This window comes from Scleropages formosus, chromosome 25 (assembly GCF_900964775.1).
Source record: "Scleropages formosus chromosome 25, fSclFor1.1, whole genome shotgun sequence".
Taxonomy (NCBI): Eukaryota; Metazoa; Chordata; class Actinopteri; order Osteoglossiformes; family Osteoglossidae; genus Scleropages; species Scleropages formosus.
The window spans coordinates 2,703,428-2,725,920 of record NC_041830.1 but is presented as its reverse complement, the minus strand read 5'-3'; the positions used below and the strand labels follow the sequence as shown (position 1 = coordinate 2,725,920).

The window sequence follows — 22,493 nt, the reverse complement described above, 5'->3', positions numbered from 1 at the left end:
TCTCCCCTCAGTGCCGTTACAGTATTATATACGTCCTTTTTCAAAATCATTTTGACATGACAGTGTGATGTTATATGATAATATAATTTTTAAACACACACACACACACACACACACACACACACACACACACACACACACATTTTCAGAACCGCTTGTCCCAAACGGGGTCGCGGGGAACCGGAGCCTACCCGGCAACACAGGGCGTAAGGCCAGAGGGGGAGGGGACACACCCAGGATGGGACGCCAGTCCATCGCAAGGCACCCCAAGCAGGACTCGAACCCCAGACCCGCTGGAGAGCAGGACCCGGTCCAACCCACTGCGCCACCGCACCCCCCATGTTTTTAAACACATTTCTAACAAATTTTAATAAAATATTTTTGTGTTATGGGAGGGGCGTGGGGGGACGGTGGGTGTCAGCTGTGTGGAAGGTCTGGGGTTTGAACACTGCTTGGGGTAACTTACGACAGACTAGCGCCCTGTCCTGGGTGTGTCCCCTCCCACTTCGGCCTTGCGCCCTATACTGTCGGGTTAGGCTTCGGCTCGCCGTGATCCCGCTCAGGACAAACGGTTTTTGACATTGGTTGGTTGGCTGGCTGCTATTTTTGTGCTGTGTATTTTGAGTTGTATGTTTGCAATTCTCTTAAATTATTGAAAGAAGGGTTAGGGATTAAGGTTAATTTCTATTTTATTTTGGCCAATATCCTACCACTGAAAGGGAAAAGTCTGATGCAAAGAATACAATATCACTATCCAATTCTGCCTTTCCAAAAAATAATATGTATTGAGATTCGCTACCTTGCAAATCACCATAAATATTTAAATTGCATTTTTGACACAATTTTGCTCTCATTTTCTTAATGAGCCAACCAACTTTTTGCAGTTTTTAATTCTGGAAAATACAGTGCTGCTTTAAAGTATGTGAACCCCCTAATGTCCCTTAGTCTTACCACGAAATGGTTATTTAACGAGAAGTAACCTTTCTAATCTGGCATAATAGGTGTGTAATTACCAGTTCCATATGTTGGTTTAGAGGAAATCATGTGTAGCAGATAAACCATTCTAAATTTATAAGTTTAAAAGAAATGAATCCCGGGGGGGGGGGGTGCGGTGGCACAGCGGGTTTGGCTGGGGCCTCCTCTGTGGTGGGTCTGGAGGGGGGGGGGGGGGGAGTCCTCCTTGGGGTACCTTGCGTTGGACTGGAATCCTGTCCTGGGAGTCCCCCTTCCCTCCTTGGCCTTGCGCCCTGTGTTGCCAGATTAGGCTCCGGTTTGCCGCGACCCCACTCGGGAGAAGCCAGAGAGTGGGCACAGGCCAAACCCACCACGTCACCATGCCCCCCCCAGTCAGCACAGATGAACTGTAAACACATTTTCTATAATTCTTTGGACATGTCTCACTATAGCTTTGACATAACTTTAAACCTTAACAGTACTCAAGGGCTATCAATTCACAGAATATGTATGGATTTACTGATCACTTCTGACCACCCGCTATATAACTGGGATTATAATGACAGCAGTTTACCTTCCTGAACAACCATGATCACAACTGGGGCAAAAAGACAACAGAAACTGCCTCAGCAGCAATCTGCCACATCTGGGGTGTAGCAGTTAAAAAGATGAACTACTGAATGAAAAGATGTTTTGGACAGAATTGGTTTGCTGACATTATGCTTACCGGATGAGCAGTGGAACACAGCTAATGTTGTTTGTCTTGGAGGTGAAGGGGGATGCGACAGACGCCTCGGCTTCAGACAAGGACACGCCCACATCAGCTGCCCTCAGGGCTCCACAGTCATTGGCCCCATCACCACACATGCCCACACGATAGCTGGAGATCAAGAAACAGTAGGGAGCAGAGCACAGCAGATATTTACCAAGATATTTACCTAGAGATTAAATAGACAGTAAATTCTAACAAAAATATATGTTTTGTACCTTCATAAATTTGACAATAATATACACTACATCCATCCCTCATCTAACAGGGATACTTTGTTCCATGAAATGACCCCATCAGGCAAAGCTAAACTGTGAGGGAGCATAAGGTGTACTTAGTTTTTCACACATGGCTTCTCTATTTTGGCTTTATTTTTGTTAAAGAAATCATGACACGGTGAAATATGTTCTGTGTTGTTGTTCATCTGAGGTTGTATTTACCTAATTTTAAGACCTGCTAAGGACCAGATGATTTTTTTTTATTATGTCCCAATACATAAAACCATAGAATTCAAAGAGGGTGTACTTTCTTTTTTACATGACTGTATATCTGAAAGAATCATTAACCTGGTGTTTGGTATTTGTCAGGTCTCGAAAATATTATTAAATAATGCATATTATTTAACCTCAAGAACTCAAACGACAAATTACTCTGGGCAAAACCGCCATGAAGAGTTTGGACAAAACTGTCAAGTGCAGGGATGAGACTCTGAATGAAAAGGTCCAACTAGTTCAAGCCATGGTCTTCTCAGTCACATCATATGGATGCGAGAGTTGGACAGTGAAGATGATGGAGAGGAAGAAAATTGATGCCTTTGAACTATGGTGCTGGCGAAGAATGTTGAGTTTACCCTGCACGGCCTGGAAAACAAACGCATGGGTGTTGCAGCAGATTAAACCAAAGATGTCATTGGAAGCTCAGACGACACAGCTTCAACTCTTACTTCAGACACATCATGCGGCAAGAACAGTCAATGGAAAAGGAGATCAAGCTAGGCAAAGTGGAAGGTCAACATAAAAGAGGAAGGCCTGCTACGTGGTGGATCGACAGTCACCATAGCCATGGATACCCCACTTTCAAGTCTTAGCCAGCTGGCGGAAGCTTGGACGCTTCTCAGGACAACTATCTGTACAGTCGACTCGACAGCACCTATTATATATTATATTATTACTTAACCCAGTCCAATGAATTGAGTCGTGTAGTTTGAGTGTCATCTTTGGACTTTGACCTTAAACCACTAGAGAAAGACTTGTTTTGAGTCTGGAAGTGGAGGCTTAAGGCCTTCATTTAATTTCCTTAACTTCACTTTGCCGTTTTTGCTTTGTTTCTTTTCTATTTTTTCCTCATGTTGAGAATGACATATCTATGACAATTTGTCACCATCAGTTAAATATGCCATAAAGGAGGAAGACTTAGTTTAGTTGGACTCAAATGCAGAGTAATGTAACGACCCACGTTACTGAGAGTTTGAGCAGGAAAATGGGTCTATTGTAAATAGTTGTATTGTGGGAAAATCGGAATTAAGCGTTCAACCGCTGAGGGGACTTACAGGGAATATAAGGTGGTGAATGTGTTTGCCAGTGGGAAAAGGAAAAAGCCCTCAGTGTGCTAAGCAGGCTGAGAGGGCTGGCTTGAGGTATAGGTCCTTGAGGAAAAGGGGTCCTCAGACCAAGAGAATTATTTCCCCGTGTTCTGGTGTTCCAATAAACATTCGTCATGAATGCTGCCTGCGCGTCCTTCTTCGCGCCATCCGAACCGAGAGCACAATGCGCTACAGTATGTTATGGTAAAAGTGGACATTGTGATGGAGCATCAGCAAACAAAGCTAAGTTCCCTGAAGCAGTGTGTCCACTGTGCTCTCTTTAACAGCAGAGATGGTGCAGAGTTTCAGAGAGGGGAACTAGCAGAGTTCCCACAGTGTCCTCCTGCCAAGCCTCGTGTCAAAAGTTTCTGCACGTCTATTTTTCTTAATTCTTGAAAAACTGAGGAAATAGTATGTCAGCTGAACCAGTATTTGCAATAGTACCTTTCTGCTCCTCAACACATTTAATGTGCTTCATTATTTCTAAGTTTTTTTTTTCTTCTTCTCAATTCATCCTTTAATCTTCATGTCTTTGCAATGTTTTAGGAGGCATTTTAATAATTCATTGAAAGATCACAGACTATGGACTGCATATACAAGAGGCACTGTGTAATGTCTGACCTTAAATTACCTTCATCTCATCGTGACATTAAGGCTTCATTTACTGTAGTGTAAGGGTATTCATGTTAAAATAATTGTTTGCATGTCTTAAATAATTAATGTTTTACATTTATACTATTTCTTTCTAAATGTTACTATTGGTTCTGCTACTTTTGTTATTATATTTACCATAATAAACTTTGTAAATGGATGAAATTGTCAATGTGTGAGTAAGTAGGAAGTAATTACAATGTAAAGCAGTTGGTTTTGTTGTGGAAGAAGCATAGCATCCATATGCTTTGCAGAGTGAAGTAAATAGCAGGCAATGAGTAAAGTATATTTTGTGGAAATAAATGTCATCATACTAATGATAATTCCATTATAGCTCCCATGTTTATTAAAAAAAAAAAAACAGGGTTCAATATTATGGTATGTTTTCATAAGCCATTGCAGCAGTTTCCTATTGTATGGGACTCCATTATATGAGGGAAGGGTGTACATAATGTAAAGTTAAATGCTGATGTCTTTTTGGCTGCTTGGTTTTGCTTCTTACACAATACAGTGCATTATTACATTACTTTCTGTCAAATAATTTTCCTTTCTGTCCTTGTTCTTTTGCTTGTCTCTTTTGACTTGTGTACCCAACTCCTACTTTTTTCTTCCTCCTCCCATTTCCTCTTTATTACTCACTTGAGTTTCTGAAGCTCTTTGACCAGCTGGGTCTTCTGCTCCGGAGCCATGCGTGCATACACTGTGCCCCTCATGAGTACCTGCAGCCAGAGCAGAGCAGCCAAGACAGAAAAGTCAGAAGAGCCAAGGAAGCCAGAGAAATCTGAAAACACCAATTAGAGAAAAAGACCAATGGAAAGTCAACCAGTGAAAGATCAACTCATCATTAAGTACAGCAATACTTTCATTAGCCTTCTGGATATGATCTTTGACAACACAACACTACATGAAATACTGTCTACTGGGTCATTGTAACATAGCATAAAAGGAGATGTGATCCTAATAGGTTATTTTTAATCAAAGACATATAAAGTACTGTGTATTTCACAATATATGAAGAACATGAACAATAAAAAGGCTAATATAGTAATATACCTTTAATAATAATGTACACACCTAGAATTTTTTTCAACTTCATTGAAATCAACAAATTTAACACATCAAACAAATGCAAAAAAAAAAAAAAAAAAAAAAAAAAAAAAAGTTTGTATACAAATAAGTATGAGTAAAGAATAAATCCATACTCAAAAATCCACACAAACACACACACACACACACACACACACCACCGGAGCCTAACCCGGCAGGGCAAAAGGGGACACACCCAGGACGGGACGCCAGTCCGTCGCAAGGCACCCCAAGCGGGACTCGAACCCCTGACCCACTGGAGAGCAGGACCCGGTCCAACCCACTGTACCATCGCGCCCCCCTCCACATAAACTTACATGTTAAATTTCATTGACTCATTCAAGTATCAGGTACAGTTGCTTCTGCTATAACACAATTCAAGTGTTCCCATAAAATGTTGAACTATGGAAAACAGTTCAATGAAAATAATGGGGCTTATGAGAAAAATGGTGTTTAGACACGCCACTAATGTAAACAAAGCATTAGCAATTTTCATCACCATCCTAATAAAAATGTCAGCTATGTTAACTTAAAAGCATGTTAAAATCCTAATAAAGAAATAGTACAGTAAATTTTGGACTTCACCTTTACTTTTGGATGTAGCTTGAACGCAACACTAACTGCTTTAGCCAGTTGAGTGAACAATATCATGTGCTGTCATTTTGTTAAAAACGGTTTATAATAGTTTAGAAGTTTTTCTTCAAATGTTAAAGCTTTTCTTTTACGCTCACCCCATGACATTTTTCTTTTACGAAATTAAAATAAAATAAAATAAAAAAAAAAAAAAAATATAGGGAAAATTGCAACAAACCACACAAATCAGCATTTCCAAAACAAACATGAGGGGAGAGATGTAAATCATGTATATTCCTCAAGTTTAGTTAATTTACTCAGTGATGGATAAACAAACATGAAGGGGATGAAATCGTGTATAAGTCAAAACAAGTTTCTCATTATACTGACATCATTCCCGTTTACCAACTGTGCCAAGCTGCATGCGTAATGAAAACTCATGAATAGTAGAAGGAATGAATTTACTGAAACAGTAAAGACCAAATTCTCACTTTCATTTGAAAAAGTATAACCATTAAACATAAAATCATTAACACACTCCTCACAACCAAAACATCAAATCATCTGCACCTTAAAGATCTGTCAAAATCACCATTTATACAGGGAAGCATGGTAGTGGCAGCATCATGGTAATGGGGCTGCTTTTTCAAGAGAACTTGCTTCAGTCTGCTAAAATACTGACTCATGGGAGATAATGCACTTCATAGCAGTACAGTGATCCCAAGAACAAGGCCAAAGCAACATTGGAATGATTCGAGAACAAAAAACTGAATGTCCTTCAGTGGACAGGACAAATCAAAACCCTGATCTCAGACACACTTAAAATCTCTCACTCCTTCAAAAACGTTAAATAAAAACGTACATGCATCATCCGAGCAACCCGAAGAACCAGTAACAAATATAATTAAGAGAAGCAAGTACAAGCAGTATGCAATACAAGTACATACTTGCTCCTAAAGAATCTGACCTGTTATTGTTCCAAACAATTATTCTTCCAAATATTAATGTACAGGTATTGAATACTTAGATACAAACAGCACAGTTCAGTTTTTGTTTTTCTTAATATTTTAACCCAAAACAATTTCACTTTAATTTTTACTTTCAATATTTTGAAATAAAATAGAGATTTTCACAGAATTTACAGTGTACAGCAACTCGGTACAAGAGAACTGGTATATGCCATTCCAATTGTGAAATACAGAACTGACTGTATTACCGATAACTATTTGAACACATCTAACTGATCTGCAGCAGTGACATCCTTAGACCATGTTTATGGCTAATAAAGATCAAGGAATTTTCACCCTTTCTGCAGAACCAAAACCAAGTCTATGCGAACCTTACCTTGGGAAGGTATTCAGGGAAATACTCGCATAGGACAGAGAAGGACTTCCCATTGATGGCCAAATGATACTGAACACCAGTCTGATAGAGACCCTGTGGAAAGGAAGTATAAGGAAAACAGTTCCATTCTGTTGCTTTTGATAGTTTGTAGTACATGCAAGATTAACACTGTTGCCACCTGTGCCAATGGATTAAAAGACAAATACCTTCATCAGAATTTTGTAATTAACTTAGAGGTATATCAGAACAGTGCACTGTACCTTACCATGCATCTATAACATGTACTTACCTGTGTAAGACCGTCTTGTTCAGCCGCCCGTGAGCTTTCTCCTAGGTGGAATCGTAGAGTCGGCTGAGAATGATTCCCAGGTGGCGTTGCATGCACATAAATGACTCTTTCCTCTGACTGCATCATCCCACAAGTCCGTGCCACATTCACAGCGGTCAGGATGTTGTCACCTTTGGAGAGTGCCGAGTGCGTGTAGTGAGAGGGGTTGCAGAGAGTAGAAATACGGTGACATTTATACAAAGATGTTACTGGGAGTGTTCACTTAGTTACAACAAGGTCAGTTAGAGCTAGGACAAGAATGCTACAAAGAGGCAGCTGTTCCTTCCCATATCTGAGAGCACAAATTCCATCAGTGAAAATCGCTGCCTTCTTTGTTGCCTATTCTCATGTGTTCCTCCCAGTCTCTCACCAGTGACCATGACCGTGCGTAGGTGTGCCTGCTTCAGAGTGCCGATGACACCCGCGCTTTCAGGCTTAACCTGGTTCTTCATCACCAAGAGACCCAGGAACCGCAGCGAGCTCTCCACTGTCCCCCTGGAGACAGGATTACAAGTGCACCATGTCATTGTGTCACAGTATGTGTATTAACTTCAGATGAGTGTTTTTTATCTGTACTGTATGCTGTTTTCATACCAGCGGAGCCATTATTTTTATTCAGTAGAACCGTTGAACACATCACATGTTTAAAATGAAACTAAATCAAATGCTTTGATTAAAATATTTGCTGTGTTGTTAAAGTAGTTTTGTACAGGGTGATTAAAAAAACTAACATTTTTAAAAAACTTATTACTGAGCAGCTAAGCATCATTGGATCATGTGGTATGTACCAAATTGCAGTGTTACCCTTTTCCCCACATTGTGAGAGGTTGTTTACACTACATGTTCATATGGTACTTTGTTATTGAGTAATACATTTTTTTTAAAGTGTTTGATGCTTTTTGAATTCCCCTTTATTGCGAGAAATGCCTATCGCATAGTGGGAAAAGGATTAATTAAAAAGTTTGTGCTTCTTATACTGAATTTAGTTATTATTCCTGTAAAACAAAGTCACAAATCACAATCTTTTTTTAATATCAAGCTCGGTGAATTTACAACTCAGCTGGACCAAAAGCAGCATACAGTGTCACCGATATCAAAAACCACTGCCCAGATGGTGTCAGACAGACACGTGTCTCAGGCTAATTCCAGTGAATCTCATGCCTGACCTCTCAATGGTCTTCACACACGACTCGTTGAGGGGTTTGTAGGCCAGTGCCAGCACCCTGAACCCTTCGCTTGCAAAATGTCGCAGTGTGTCTGAAAACTGTGCAGGTACTACATGAAAAAGAGAAAAACAGAATCATCTGTTTTACTATTATTTTAATATTAAAAAGACCACAACTGTGAACAACTGTTAGGGCCCAAATTTCCATAACTGCCACAATATTTACCCCTGGTTAAAAGTGTGAAATACATGATAACCTTCACTTTTCCTTATAACCCTCTGTATATTAATTCCATATCTTACCACTGTCCTTCACGCAAAGGCTTGCCACCATCTCTGGGGCACCCTTGAGGAACACGAGAGCATTGCTGCCCCCCAGACCCACAGTCACCACACTCATCCTCTGCAGACTGGAGGAGAAGGGGAAACGCTGCACTATAGCCACTGGCTCGCTGATGGACTGTAAGAAGATGTACATACATTATCCTTAAGCACAAAACAAAAATAACACAACCCATTTGCAATGAAGCACTAACACAAGTAACTCACTCAAAGTCTTTTTACATCTTCCAAATATTATATATACTCTGTGTGTGTTTATGATGTGTGTGTATGTACAGCTTAGCCTTATTCAGAAACATTGGAGAAAGCAGTGCCACACCATTCCCCTGGAGGGTTACCCACAATGCCAGCAGGCTGGAGTTCAGATGCAGGGGGTCTCATCACTGCCAAGACTCGAACATTCCCAAACTCCATCACCATCTCCACTTGCTCCTCACTTTCTGCAGGCTCTTCCAGCTCCTGGAAGTGCAGGATTGAAGGCAGTCAAAATACACCACAGATAGTGTCCCCACAAACTGAATTTGTGTTCTGCACATAGGTTACAACAGCATGGTAAATTTTCAGTTATTTATACAAACTTTTTTGCATCACCACAAATGCATCTTCGCCTACACATTTTAATCCACATTTTTGCAAAGGTACAGAGCTTGACAGAATTCCCTGGGCAACCAGAGCTAACCCTCACCCAGCCTGTGGATTCAATCATCTTGAGCTCTAGGGGGTCTCCCAACAGCTGTCCCTCCAGTAGTGCCACTGAGTGACACGACGCCAAGGCGGAGAGCAGGGGTCCTGGGGGCAACAGGCGAGGGTCTGGTACGAGCTCAGCAAAACCTGACCCGCTGCCTTCCATGATACCCCACACATCTAGACCCTCCTCGGTGAGTGTGCCCGTCTGGGAGGACGACAGGCATAAAGGAATAAAAAGGGCACCAGAAGGAGCAGTGAACAAGTGGAATCACTGGAGTCATACCCATGAGATCCAGTAAATATTCAGCTGTGTCAATTCGTAAACAATGATCAGCACAGCATAAAAATAACTACTATTATTAAGAACAACACAGAACAAACACTGGATGCCTTCACAAGACAGATTGGTACCTAAGAATAATTTTATGTAAATGATATTCTTTTGTTCACAGCAATTTGGTAGTGAACCTGAACATTGTCCTCTCTTGGCAGTTATTGTCCAGGGAGAGAGCACATCTCATATGCTCACAAAGCACATCTGTAGCCTCGCCGCAGCCAATCACCTTGTCGAAGCAGAAGACTGAGACCTTGCCACAGACATTGATGCGAGGCGGGCTGATGCAGAATACGCCACTCTTCTTGAGGCGGCTCTGAGCATAGATGGTGCCTGTTGTCATGGCGGCTGGCAGTGCAGGGGGCACCACGATGGTAACGATGTCCAATGCACGCACCAGCAGCTCAACCCACGTTGTCTGGAAACAAGAGAAAACATGGGACATGGCACGAGGCTGTGGACCAACTACCAACGAGCAATGATCAGGTAAAATCATGGACAAGCTGGAGATGCACCAGGAAAGGGAAATCCTAAGAGTGTAAATGGCAGCAACAGTCACTGCAAAGAGAAATGACAGAGGGAGCACCACATGCTCCTAGCAAGTAGGAGAAATTTTTTTTTTTTTTTTTTTTGAAAAAACAGTTTTCAGCTATTGATGCTTTTTTGTGCCACTTAAGTCATTTTCAAAATATGGCTGCCCTTTGGTCAAAAGTCTATGGTCAAAAACTTGTACTAAAGAGCAACCAGTTCAAATCCAATGAAAGACCTGTTGTACTACATTTAATTATTGGATTGTCCTCTCTTTGCACTATTATATTGTATCATATCGTTTTTACACCATTGTACTTGCTGTACTTACTGTACCATTTTTGCACTATTGCACTGTATTGTTTTTACACCATTGTCTTGTTTTTATACTGTTGTATTGTCTTTGCTCCTCTGGACTGCATTACCCTATATTACCTAGTCACTGGGGATCAGGAAGAACCACCTCCTCACGGTGACCCCCGGGCAACGTCCCTGACAGCTAAGCGCTCTTCAAATTGATCAAACTGGTCTCACTACTACTATGCAAGCAACTTCACAAAAAAAGAAAAGAACTTTGCTGAGAAAAGCCTTCCAAGTCTTGACCGGCCCAACAGCTCTACAACTTAACGTTGAAGGACTGACACCTGCCAAACGTGACATCATCAAGCAACTTGCTACTGAACACATTGCAGTTGCAATCTTGCGTCAAGAAACACACACCAACTCCGATGATCAGGTGAAGATACCTGGCTTCAACATAGTTAAAGCTATACATGAAGAACTTCATGGTATAGCCACACTAGCAAGGTCAGATGTACAAATTTCCAACGTGACAACTTCACCAAGAAACAACAATATTCAATGTATAGTTGCACATATCGATGGACTCAAATTCGTGAACGTGTACAAACCACCGAAAGCGGTTTTTACATCTCTCCCAGTTTTTAGCCACCCAGCAATATATGCTGGCGACTGCAATTGTCAAAACGTCAACTGGGGCTACTGCAATAATTCAGCCTGCGGAGAACAACTAGTCAAGTGGGCATCAAATGCTGACCTGCAACTTCTTTATGGCAACAAGCAAACAGCCAGTTTTCACTCAGTAAGATGGAACAGTGGCAAATCCAGACTTGGCTTTCGCTACTAAATGTGACAACCCACAAACCATAAGCCCAACATGAACAGTGTTGGGTATTTTCCCAAGATCACAACACAGACCACCTATAATACAACACCTGCACTGATCACGCCCACACCAAGCTACCCAGTTAATCGTTGGAATCTGTGGAAAGCCGACTGGAACAACTTTACCAAGGATACTGAAGAAGCTATAAGCAGTCTCGAAGAACCAACTACAGGTAACTTAAATGAATTATACAACAAATTCACCAAAATTATTATGGAAAAAGCCAAAAAGCACATTCCTAGAGGTATCAGAAAACTCTTTGTTCCCAGAAACTAATGAAGAAAAACAAAGCGCAGCTACCAAACTAATTGAGCACCTAGACAAAAGCAGACAAGACCACCGAAGAGAAGCAGTGGAAAGCATGGATTTCTCACATTCTAGTAGGAAAGCATGGACAGCCATCCATAGACTTACTGGCACAAGGAAAAAGACAAAAACTAATAACTGTTGTAAGAACATAGAACACTCACCAATGTGCCACCTTTTGTAACTAGAGTTGGACTGTTCCCGCCAAGCACACTGGCACATTACTTACACTGTCACTTTAAGCACTCTCAGTTTTAAGTACTCTGGCTGTCTATTGTTACTTATTGTTACTGTTATTTATTCTTATTGTTTTGTGCAGTATTATCTATTGGTTTTTTGTTCACAGTCTGTGCAGAAGCACTCAAAGAAGAATTTCATGGTACTTGTACCTATGACAATAAACCTTGAAACTATTTAATCAAAAATGGCAAATTTGCAGAATGTGATAAAATTTTTATCTATAAAATGCTCAATAAACTAAAAGGAGAGCTACACAAACCTTCAGCAGATATGGGCCTATATCAAGAATTTTCCCCTCAAGAAATGGATATTGCAATGAAATGCCTCAAACCTGGTAAAGCTCCAGGTCCAGACGACATACACCCAGAATTTATCATAAATGGTAGCAAACAGACCATGAATTGGCTTATGACATATGTCTTAAAGAAAACAAAATTCCTAAAAGATGGCGACATGCAAAAGTGCTTGGGATACTTAAACCAAATAAACCACCAGAAGAAGCTAGTAGCTACCCACCTCTCAGCCTGCTGTGCATCACAGACAAACTATGAGAGATTAGTCTATAATCGTATCCAGCCAATAGTCGACCCGCAGCTGCCGGATGAACACGAATGACATTGAAGAGAAATCTCAAAGGCCTAAAAAGCAGCGCTGTGTTTGTTGAGCTGTCAACAGCATGCAACACAGGCTGGCACAAAGCTCTAGCACTGAAACGCTACCAAAGAATTCCAGACAAGATATTAAGTTTATACTAACTCCGACAACCAACCGAAGCTTCACAATGACAGTAGGGAAGGACAGCAGCAAGAAAAGTTTCCTGAAAAACAGTGTTTCCCAAGGATCGGTTCTTGATCCCCTGCTGTTCAACATATATACTGCTGATATACCAACAACAGTGTCCAAGAAGGTCATCTACGCAGACAACATTGCTTTATTAACTGCAGCAAAAAACTTCAGAGAAACAAATGATATTAAGTTCTGATTTTTTCCAAAACTGGAGACTTCAGCTCAATGCCAATAAGACTGTATGTAGCTGCTTCTACCTCACTAATGTCTTAGCAGACTACAAACTGAAAGTTACATGCAAAGGGAATGCCATTCCTTCAAACAATTTCCCAAAATACCTTGGAGTAACACTTGACAGAACACTCTCTTACAAACACCATTTAGACCAACTGTCAAAGGAAGTAAATGCAAGGAACAACTTACTGAAGACTAGCTGGCCTCTCATGGAGAGCAAACTTCCAAATAACCTCAACAGCACTCGCATACTCTGGAGCATAATACTGTGCACCAGTATGGGGTAGCAGTGTCCACAATAAAAAAAAGTAGACAGCGCTTTGAACACCACAATGAGAATTCTATCTGGTTGCATCCACTCCACGCCAACAAATTACCTACCTGTTGTAAGCGGCATACTTCCTCCTGATATCACGAGAAATGTACAATGCACAGCATTGACAAAACACTCCTTCAACGATGAAAGCTCATTGCTTTACAGTCACCTAACCGCTATTACCTCTGGCCAACAAAAGCAAATCCGCCTGAAATCTCGAAGGCCATTCCATCGGTGCGTGTGGCATGTCACCAAAGGTCTGGGCGGAAGCTGAGTGTCAAAAGCATTGGACAAAGGATGGTGACTCATGGCTACACAGATTAATCCCAGTGCCATCCTCTGAACTGCCTGGAAGTCAGCTACACCGACACTGCTGGGAGCGCCTAAACCGATTACGCATCGGCCACGGCCGATTCAGGGCGCACATGTAGAAAATGGGACTAGCAGACAGCCCTGGATGCCCATGCGGAGGGGAGCAACAAACTGCAAAATATCTGCTGGATCACTGCCCCACATACACACCCACACCAGTGGATTTGATGAACATCGATGATACAGATGATAAACTTTGGCTACATGCAGCCAATTTTACAGCTTAAAGCTTGCCCTATGTTGATAAAGATCTGCTTTTAATCAGATGATAAATAAATAAAATAAACCTAGTCACCATATTGTTTTCCTTCCAATTTGTTTACAACCTTACATCGCCCTCCACCTGTACAGTTTGTTTATAACACTCCACTCCTCCATACTCCCCCAGCCCCAATGTACACTACTGTAGGAAAAGAGAACTAACACAAAAGTTTTCATTTGCTAAATACACACACAGACACACTAAAATTAAGAATATGAATCTATGAGCACTATGTAAATTAATAAGCAACTGACACACACACACACACACACACACACACACACACACACACACACACACACACACACACACACACACACACACACGTGTGCAAGGAGTAGAAGAGACTTGCCTTGCTCATGCTCAGGACCACGATGCTGTAGATAGTACCCGCCAAGGCTGCAGTATGCAGGGATAAAACAAGATTTTGTTGATTTCGGGAATTAAAATGAATAACAAATATGCACTAGCAGACAGACAGGTGAAAATGAACACACTTAGAAAACTTTCATATGTACATACATTAGAATTGACATAACCAGAGATTGGACTTGATTTTTTTTCTTGGCCTTGTGTGTTTTTTTTTCAGGTGCACAAATCCACATATTTTTGTTGGTTTGTCAATGCCTAAATGAGCCAGACAAATAATTCAAATATGCTATTATAACAGTATAAAATACATAATTACACTGCACTGACCTCCCAGTTTAATCACACAATAAATATGGGAACCTAGTGAACTGGGCTGATCAAGACCACTGGATCATGGCTTCTGTTTGCCCTCAGGCTGGTTATGAACTGTCTACCAAACTGAACTTATTAGGTATAGATACCCCACAGAGGTTGACTGTAACAAACCAGAATGCCCAGGAGGGGTGGGCAGCCACTGACACTTAGACCTCTAGGAATTAGTTTTTTTCCTTTTTATGGACAGGGAGGTTTTTTTGTTTTCCTCTCCTCAGTTTCCAGCTGGCTTACTTCTGAAAAGTAGACCTTTGCTTTCTTTCATCACCAGTGTGTCACCATATTTCCTCTATTGCTGAGCTCTCAGAGTACTTCATAAAAATAAACTGAAATAAACTATGCCTTAGATATAAGATGTGCCATGTACAATAGTTACTGACACAAAAACCATAGCATTATGTAAACTTACCCAGAATTCCCAGGATAAGAAGGAACTTCAGTGCATCCTGGTAGAAACGGAAACTGATTGGCTGAGGGTAAAGGATGGAGTTGATCAGGCTACCCTTAGCCGTAAAAAAACCTGTGATGGAGAGAAAGAGCAACCAGTTCATCCTTTAACAACAGGAGGGAAAAACATATACATTGGTTATTTTTAAAGGACTCTTTTCCATTAAGCCATTTTGGTTTAGAGTCCATACCGCAGAAGTGCAGCACATGAAAGTTGCAAAGGGGCATATCGACCTCTCACCTGTGCGTGTGACAACAGCAAGACCCCCTCTGCTTCCCTGGCGCCTCCCCTTGGCCTGGATCACTTGTGTGCCACAGAACAGGGTGTGTCTGCGATGAAAGTCAGGACTATAGGTGTCTTCTCCGACCGGCAGAGGGGTCTTCATAACAGGTATGCTCTCACCTGAAGAGGTGAAGAAGAAGGGTGGGAGAAAGTAATTTTCCAACCACAATATGCCTTCCATCTTTGATTCCGATTTACTCATATATTTTAAGGTCCATCATATCAGGAAATTACTATATAGATGCTTCAGTATTCCCAAGTATAAACAGTACAAGACTACACACTAGCACCGACCAGTCATGCAGTGTTTAATGCCTGCATCCGGAGCTTATTTTTTTAATCTATTATCAACCCTATCCAGGTGCCACCGTCAGTCCAGGAGATAGGAGTGTGGCCTGGGCCCCTACATGCCCCACCTTCTTTCATTTATGAGCCGCTCAGTGTTTCATTAAAGTGTGTGTTCTGAACAGGTGGTTTACTAGCCCAAAACTGCATGTATTGTGTGTGTGTGTGTGTGTGTGTGTGTGTGTGTGTGTGTGTGTGGTGCAAGGCAATACTGTATAAAAGTGTGAATGACTGTAGGAAGTTTAGTGCAGTGTATCTAGTACTTTAAGTCGCCTTGGATGAAGGTGTCAGGAAAACACTAGTTGCAAATCATTATCAATATGGAGAGAAGCATCTGGTAAATGAATAAATACAAATGTGAAGTCAGCAGGGGGGCACAGTGGCACAGCGGAATGGGTCAGGTCCCGCTCTCTGGTGGGTCTGGGATTCGCGTCCTGCTTGGGGTGCCTTGCGATAGACTGATGTCCCGTCCTGGGTGTGTCCCCTCCCCCACCAGCCTTGCGCCCTGTGTTGTCGGGTTAGGCTCCGGTTCATCGCGACCCTGCTTAAGACCAGTGGTTTTTGCCTGTGTGTGTGTGTGTGTGTGTGTGTGGGTGAGAATTACACTGCTGATGTTGTAAGAGAGTAATAAGTATGATTTCCTGTACGTGAGAGCCTAGTGGTTTACACTGGTGAGTGAAGAACTAGTCTTCATGTATGTAAAAGGCTCACATGTCAACACACCACGTTCGCTTGTTTACAAACACGCCTCACCAGTCAGCATGCTCTCATTGACCATGCACTCCCCGACCAGCAGGGCAGCATCGCAGGGCAGCATCAGTCCCTCTGGTGGTATAAGGAGGCAGTCACCAGGCACCAGCTCCTCTGAGCTCACATTCTCCTCCTCTGAAGTGGGAGAGAGACAAAATATCATTCAGTGGTTGGTCAGGTGCCACTGGGGTGTCCAGGACTTAATGATACTTACCACCCGTGTCCCTTTGCACCGTCACTGTCACAACCAGGCGGGCCATGTTGCGCAGGGTTGTGCTTTGCTGAAACACAGCCACAGCCCACATCAGCCCATGTCACCTTTGCTGTATTTAAGGATTTTATAAAAACACACACACACACACACACACACACACACACACACACACACACACACACACACACACAGTGGCTTCTCCCAAGAGGGGTCGCGGAGAACTGGTGCCTAACCTAAGAACACAGGGCGCAGGGCTGGAGGGGGAGGGAACAAACCCAGGACGGGACGCCAGTCTGTTCCAAGACACCCCAAGCAGGACTCGAACCAATTAATGCAGAAAAACTGAGTGTAATATATATATACTATGTTTCTTCATGAGAGTTATGTGCACTGTAAGTTATAGCTGCAAAAGAGATGAATTAGTGCTGGCACACTGCCATACAGTATTAAAGATAATAATTAATACTGTAATTATTAATAAGTGGTTAATTAATTAATGAAGGGAAACCATCTTGCTACATTATGATGATCAATGTTAATTACTGAAATAATTGTGTCCATTTTAATGGAATTTGGTGACATTTCAGCTTAAATGGCTGACAATTTTAGAGCTCAGGGACACAATTTTTTAACATTGAAACTAATGGTAGTTACATATTATAGAGTATTCAGGAACAAATGAACTTTGTACCGCAAGGGAAGATGATTTGATATAATTTTCAAACATTTAATTACACCCATCCACACACACACAGACAAGGACATAGACAGCGTAAGTTACAAGTCCCATGGCCCGAGATGCCCCTCCCTCACCTTGCGAATCTCATAGAGGGAAATACTGATAGAGATGAGGGAAATGAAGAGGATGCAGGCTGCATAATAGTAGTATCTGTCAGACATCCATAGGATAATACTGAAAACCTGGAATATGTAGAAGGGGTTGAGCACCTGGAGGTGGCAAAGAGTAGACAGAAGGTCAGTTAGGACATGAGGGACCTCAGATGGCACTGCAACACCATATATGTATATACAGTATAGGCAAAGAGGTCCAACACCTCCTCAAGCAGCAGCCTGGCATAGGACTTGACTGGCACATCTATGAGATTCTGTCCATACACCTTCCTCCTGGAAAACAGAGAACATTGAAGATTTAATGGCAGTGGAACAGAATTGAAAATCGTAGTGTGAAGGCAGATGCCTGTTCTTGCACGAGCCTGTGCATAAGTGTATACATTTGCATACATATACATTATGTGTGTGCAAGCTTTTATGTTTGGAAGCGAGACTAACCTGGCACTCTGTACCTGGCGACTGAGTCCCCCTTGCTGGCGATAAAGGTCTACACACGTCCAGTCCTCACTGAGGACACTGAAGACAGAGACCACAGTGACATCATGCATCTTGTACTGCACTTTAAAGTAAGCATATTTTTCACACAATCAGGACACCAGCATTATCCAGAGTCCCCCAGAACACCAACCCTCTCTACCTGACAGGACAGAATGCACCTTTCTTCGTCACCCACATGTAACGAATCCCCTCAAACACAAAGTAGCGCAGCAACACTTTCTGAAAGACACAAGGTCAGCGTGGTCAACGGACAGCCCATCAAACATCTTGCAGAGCCTCCCAGCAGTGCCCCAATCTGCTTCCAATACCTGCTCTTTGTGAAGCTGCACGGTGTCCCTCCAGTCATACTCCTCGCCCTCAGGGACCGGATGCTCCGCACTAGAAAGGGACCAACAAGCCTGGTATTAGATTACTCCGCTGCGACAGAAAGACCGTAAACGAGAGCAGACACTCTGGGGCATACCTGTCCTCTTCCCACTCCTCTACTTGCACTTCTACAACGAAGCACTCACCCTGGGAGTTCTGCAGAGGGGGAAAAAGGAAACATGCTGACATGTCCAAAGACATGCTGTTCAGGTTCACCGATAGTGTTTGAGTGACAAAGAGAGTGTGTTTCACTGATGTATGGATGAGTGACCCACTGTAAGTAGTGTATCTAGCAGTGTAAGTCACCTTGGTGAATAAGGTGTGTGGGCTCATAGTAACACTACATGAAGTTCATTGGAAGTCACTTTGGAGAAATGTATCTGCTATATATTTAAAATAAATGGAAAATAAATAGAATGTAAATAAATACATAACAGAAATGACACCCCCAGCTTCCAAAATGGCAAAAACTTAAGGATAATATTTGACGTGACAATACAATTGCATATCAGTGCGCCAGAAGCACAGTATGCTGGTTTAGGGATGGGGGGTCTGGGATGAGGGTTAATCTCCACCAGTAAGGATAATGCTAAGTAATAGCATAGTAATAGCATTGTGTATCAATTTTTAGTCAGGTTGATGTCTGTGGGGGGGGGGAGGGGGAGACTAAAAAAAGAATGGATTTTTCAACTTCCTCAGTATACAGGATCCTTAAAAGCCAACCATGTTCAGTACTACCAAATGGAGTGGTGTTAATAAAAACAAATTTTTCTCACCCGTACGAGGAGTGTATCACACATGGCCAGGGGACACAAGCTGCAGCGGGCAAGAACTGCCCAGCGGGGCCGCCAGTAGAAGACGAGCAGCAACAATCCAGCAGAGAGCAGAGCAAAGATGCGGCACAGCCACATGCGCCATGGCACAAGCCGGTAACCCTGTAGGTCCTAGAGTAGAAAGGCAACAAGATGTTACCATGAGTGCAGGCAGCCCTCAGCAGAGGCGCTTTCAGACATGGAAACACACAAACATCGGTAGGTATAGGTAGGGCATCCCCAGGAGAACAGGGCAAAAACTCAAACTGTGGGGGACAAAAAACGGGTGGACAGAATAACAGAAACACCACATACAAAAGGAGTTTAACTACAAACGTACCTGCGAAGGGGAGTCAGATTAGGCTGATTGCAAGTTATCAGTATGTGTGTGTCAGCTATAAAAAAGTTTAGCGCTTTCATATGTGAGTTTTCATAGCAACAGTTTTCCGGAGAAGCCAAAGAGTCAGTGCCTGAATTGCAGGTGCCTCAGTCACAAAAACTGCTAAATTATAAGAATAATTTAAATTCAGTTCATTTTTATTCAACACTCTTGTCATATAGTGACAGAGTGCGCTGAACAAAGGAGATATAAAACAAAAATTTTGCTATACATTAAATTAGTACAAGAACTCTAGGTATTAAAGTTTAAGTAATTCAACTGACTGTGGAGGAGAGGAAAACAAAACACACCCAAACAAAAGGATAAGGAAAAACCTCTGGGGTTCCCAGTGCCACTGGCTGCCCATCCTCCCAGGTATTCGCAATAGAAAAAGGCTTTGAACGTTACTACACTCACTAGAAGCTAATAAGTTGATGAGCTGATTTTCAAGCTAAGATATGCACTTAATGTGCCAACGGGAACAGTTTAAAACACAATAGTTACACCTTCCCCAAACAGAAACTGCAGAGCCAACAGGAACAGCGGTCACAAGTCAAAGCTCATCAACAACACTTCACAGGATAGTTGATAAATGCCACAAAAGTACAGCCTCAAAAATTACCACAGAATCGAACTGACACCTGTGAGCCAGTATCAAGAAAAACTATATGTTGTGAGCGTCACGTAACTGGACTTTACCACCAATACCGAAAAACACATGACCTGATGTACGGAGCACAAAACCTCAAAACCTGAGCAATGTAAAAAAAGTTATATAGTCTGATGAGTCATTTTTCAGTCTATTTGCTACATCTGGAGAGGTATGTTTTTGGAGGTGGACAAAGGATGGCCTTCCACCTACAAAGTCCAATTACTAGGTTTACACATCGCTGAGGTTTTATGGGAAGTTCTAGTGTTCAGACTGCAAAGTAAAGTAGATTTCCACCTCCTTGACCCCTGAAAGAACTGGAGGCTTTTCTTCTCAAAGAATGGTGCAATATTCTACTAAACAGAGGTTAGAACCTGTATGACAGCATTCCAAGAAGGACAAAAACTGTTATAAAGGCAAAGGGTTTCCCTACCCCATATTCGGTCCGTGATATTCATATATTAAATGTTTTTTTCTCCACCCCCTGTAATGCCTTAGACAATCTTCATCCAACAAACCTTTCACACTTTGTTTCTGTTCACCTCGGTTCCTGTTGAATTAAAATCAGAACTGGTTGTTCAGGTAGATTGATGACTGTAAGTCACCCATAGTGTGTGAGTGAGAGAGAATGTGTTTCGCTGATGTATGGATAAGTGAACAACTGTGAAAAGTGCATCTAGCAATGTAAGTCACCTTGGGTGAATAAGGTGTGTGAGCTGTTAACAGTATAGTGTTCTCTGTAAGTTCCTTTGGAGAAAAGCATCTGCTAAATGAAGAAACGTAAATGCAAATCAAGTAACAGCTGGATTTCAATGCCATTGTCAGTATGAAACTTATGGCCAACAGCCACTGTAAGACCAAATGTAGTTAGAAAAGATGTACATAATACAGTGAGGTGTGTTGTAGTTACAAAAGAGATTTGTAACAGAAAAGATTTCAGGCATTCTAGGAATGAGGACTCTGCTAATGAAACACTCAAAAAAAGAAAGAAATACAGGCATCCCTTGCTTTACAAACTCTCCTTATCCAAAACTTTGGCATAATCCCTCTGGGTTTTTGATACCCAATTTTCAATTTATGGAACCAAAAAAAAGAATCTATATAACATAATTAACCAAAGCGCGTGTAAAGAATTTTGAAAGTTGCACCTCGCACAAGTAAAGCAGTAACACACTGTAGTTGGCATGTCTGCATCCAGACCTTTTAATCTGTTGGTGTTAGGAGTGTGATAGTGTTGATTTAAGAGAGTGGGGCATTATAGGAAGTGTATAATATTTCACAGGTGTTATTTAATTGAAAGATTGGGGAGCAGCAAAGCAATTAGCAACAGAAGTTATCAAGTTTTTTCCATGCTATTCATATGCATTTTAGCAGTAGTGCATAGTTTTAGGAAGTTGTTTACAATAAACACAAACGTGTTAAGTGGATTCTTGCTTGGTTTATTGCTCATTCTGTGGGGAACTAATTGAATTAAAAGAAAAAAGCAATTCTCCTGGGGTAGTAACTCCAGTGCTGGAGATTTGAGACACATGAAACTGCCCGGTAACAGGTTTAATGAACTTCTGTATTGTTTTCTGAGATGTGTAACTTTGGAGAAAAGCATCCACTAAAACAAATGTAAATGCAAATGTAAGTGAGGGGTTTGGCTGCAAAATGAGACAAATCCTTTCAACTGTTTTGAGAAAAACCTAGTTTTGTAATCCTAATATGCTACTTTGACCTGGTACAAAGCAAAAATCATAATAAACAGTTTGTGGGGATTCTATTTAAATCACCATATATTGAAGAAAATGTTGCTGGAATAGAAATTTGGAGAAAGATAATTGCTTGTTCATTTATTGCAAAATGACATAAATCCAGCAGCAAAACGCTACAAATACAAACATCTTTCCAACTTTCCTTTCAAACTAAATGAAACCAATCAAAATTTAACAAGTTTAATTAGAGAAACACACACGCACACACACACACACACACACACACACACACACAAAAACATTTTCTGAAACCGCTTGTCCCATACAGGGTCGCAGGGAACCGGAGCCTAACCTGGCAACTCAGGGTGGAAGGCTGGGGGGGGACACCCAGAACGGTACGCCAGTCCATCGC

General features: G+C 41.7%; 1 protein-coding gene across 3 annotated transcripts in view; it reads right to left on the bottom strand.

Moving 5' to 3' along the window:
• Positions 1-22,493, bottom strand: part of atp13a2 (ATPase cation transporting 13A2) — a 48,421-nt gene that overhangs the window by 3,148 nt on the left and 22,780 nt on the right. For all 3 annotated transcript variants that reach the window (XM_018742140.2, XM_018742142.2, XM_018742141.2), the window contains exons 3-24: positions 19,321-19,488; positions 18,642-18,700; positions 18,487-18,556; positions 18,318-18,397; positions 18,119-18,196; positions 17,884-17,953; positions 17,642-17,776; positions 16,829-16,895; positions 16,618-16,749; positions 15,478-15,639; positions 15,199-15,309; positions 14,398-14,444; positions 10,045-10,233; positions 9,480-9,686; positions 9,137-9,253; positions 8,756-8,912; positions 8,454-8,562; positions 7,658-7,782; positions 7,249-7,418; positions 6,960-7,052; positions 4,596-4,675; positions 1,682-1,834 (exon numbers count right to left, since the gene is read on the bottom strand). In XM_018742140.2, coding sequence (XP_018597656.1) covers positions 1,682-1,834; positions 4,596-4,675; positions 6,960-7,052; positions 7,249-7,418; positions 7,658-7,782; positions 8,454-8,562; positions 8,756-8,912; positions 9,137-9,253; positions 9,480-9,686; positions 10,045-10,233; positions 14,398-14,444; positions 15,199-15,309; positions 15,478-15,639; positions 16,618-16,749; positions 16,829-16,895; positions 17,642-17,776; positions 17,884-17,953; positions 18,119-18,196; positions 18,318-18,397; positions 18,487-18,556; positions 18,642-18,700; positions 19,321-19,488 — 2,579 coding nt within the window. The remainder of the gene's footprint in view (positions 1-1,681; positions 1,835-4,595; positions 4,676-6,959; positions 7,053-7,248; positions 7,419-7,657; positions 7,783-8,453; positions 8,563-8,755; positions 8,913-9,136; positions 9,254-9,479; positions 9,687-10,044; positions 10,234-14,397; positions 14,445-15,198; positions 15,310-15,477; positions 15,640-16,617; positions 16,750-16,828; positions 16,896-17,641; positions 17,777-17,883; positions 17,954-18,118; positions 18,197-18,317; positions 18,398-18,486; positions 18,557-18,641; positions 18,701-19,320; positions 19,489-22,493) is intronic.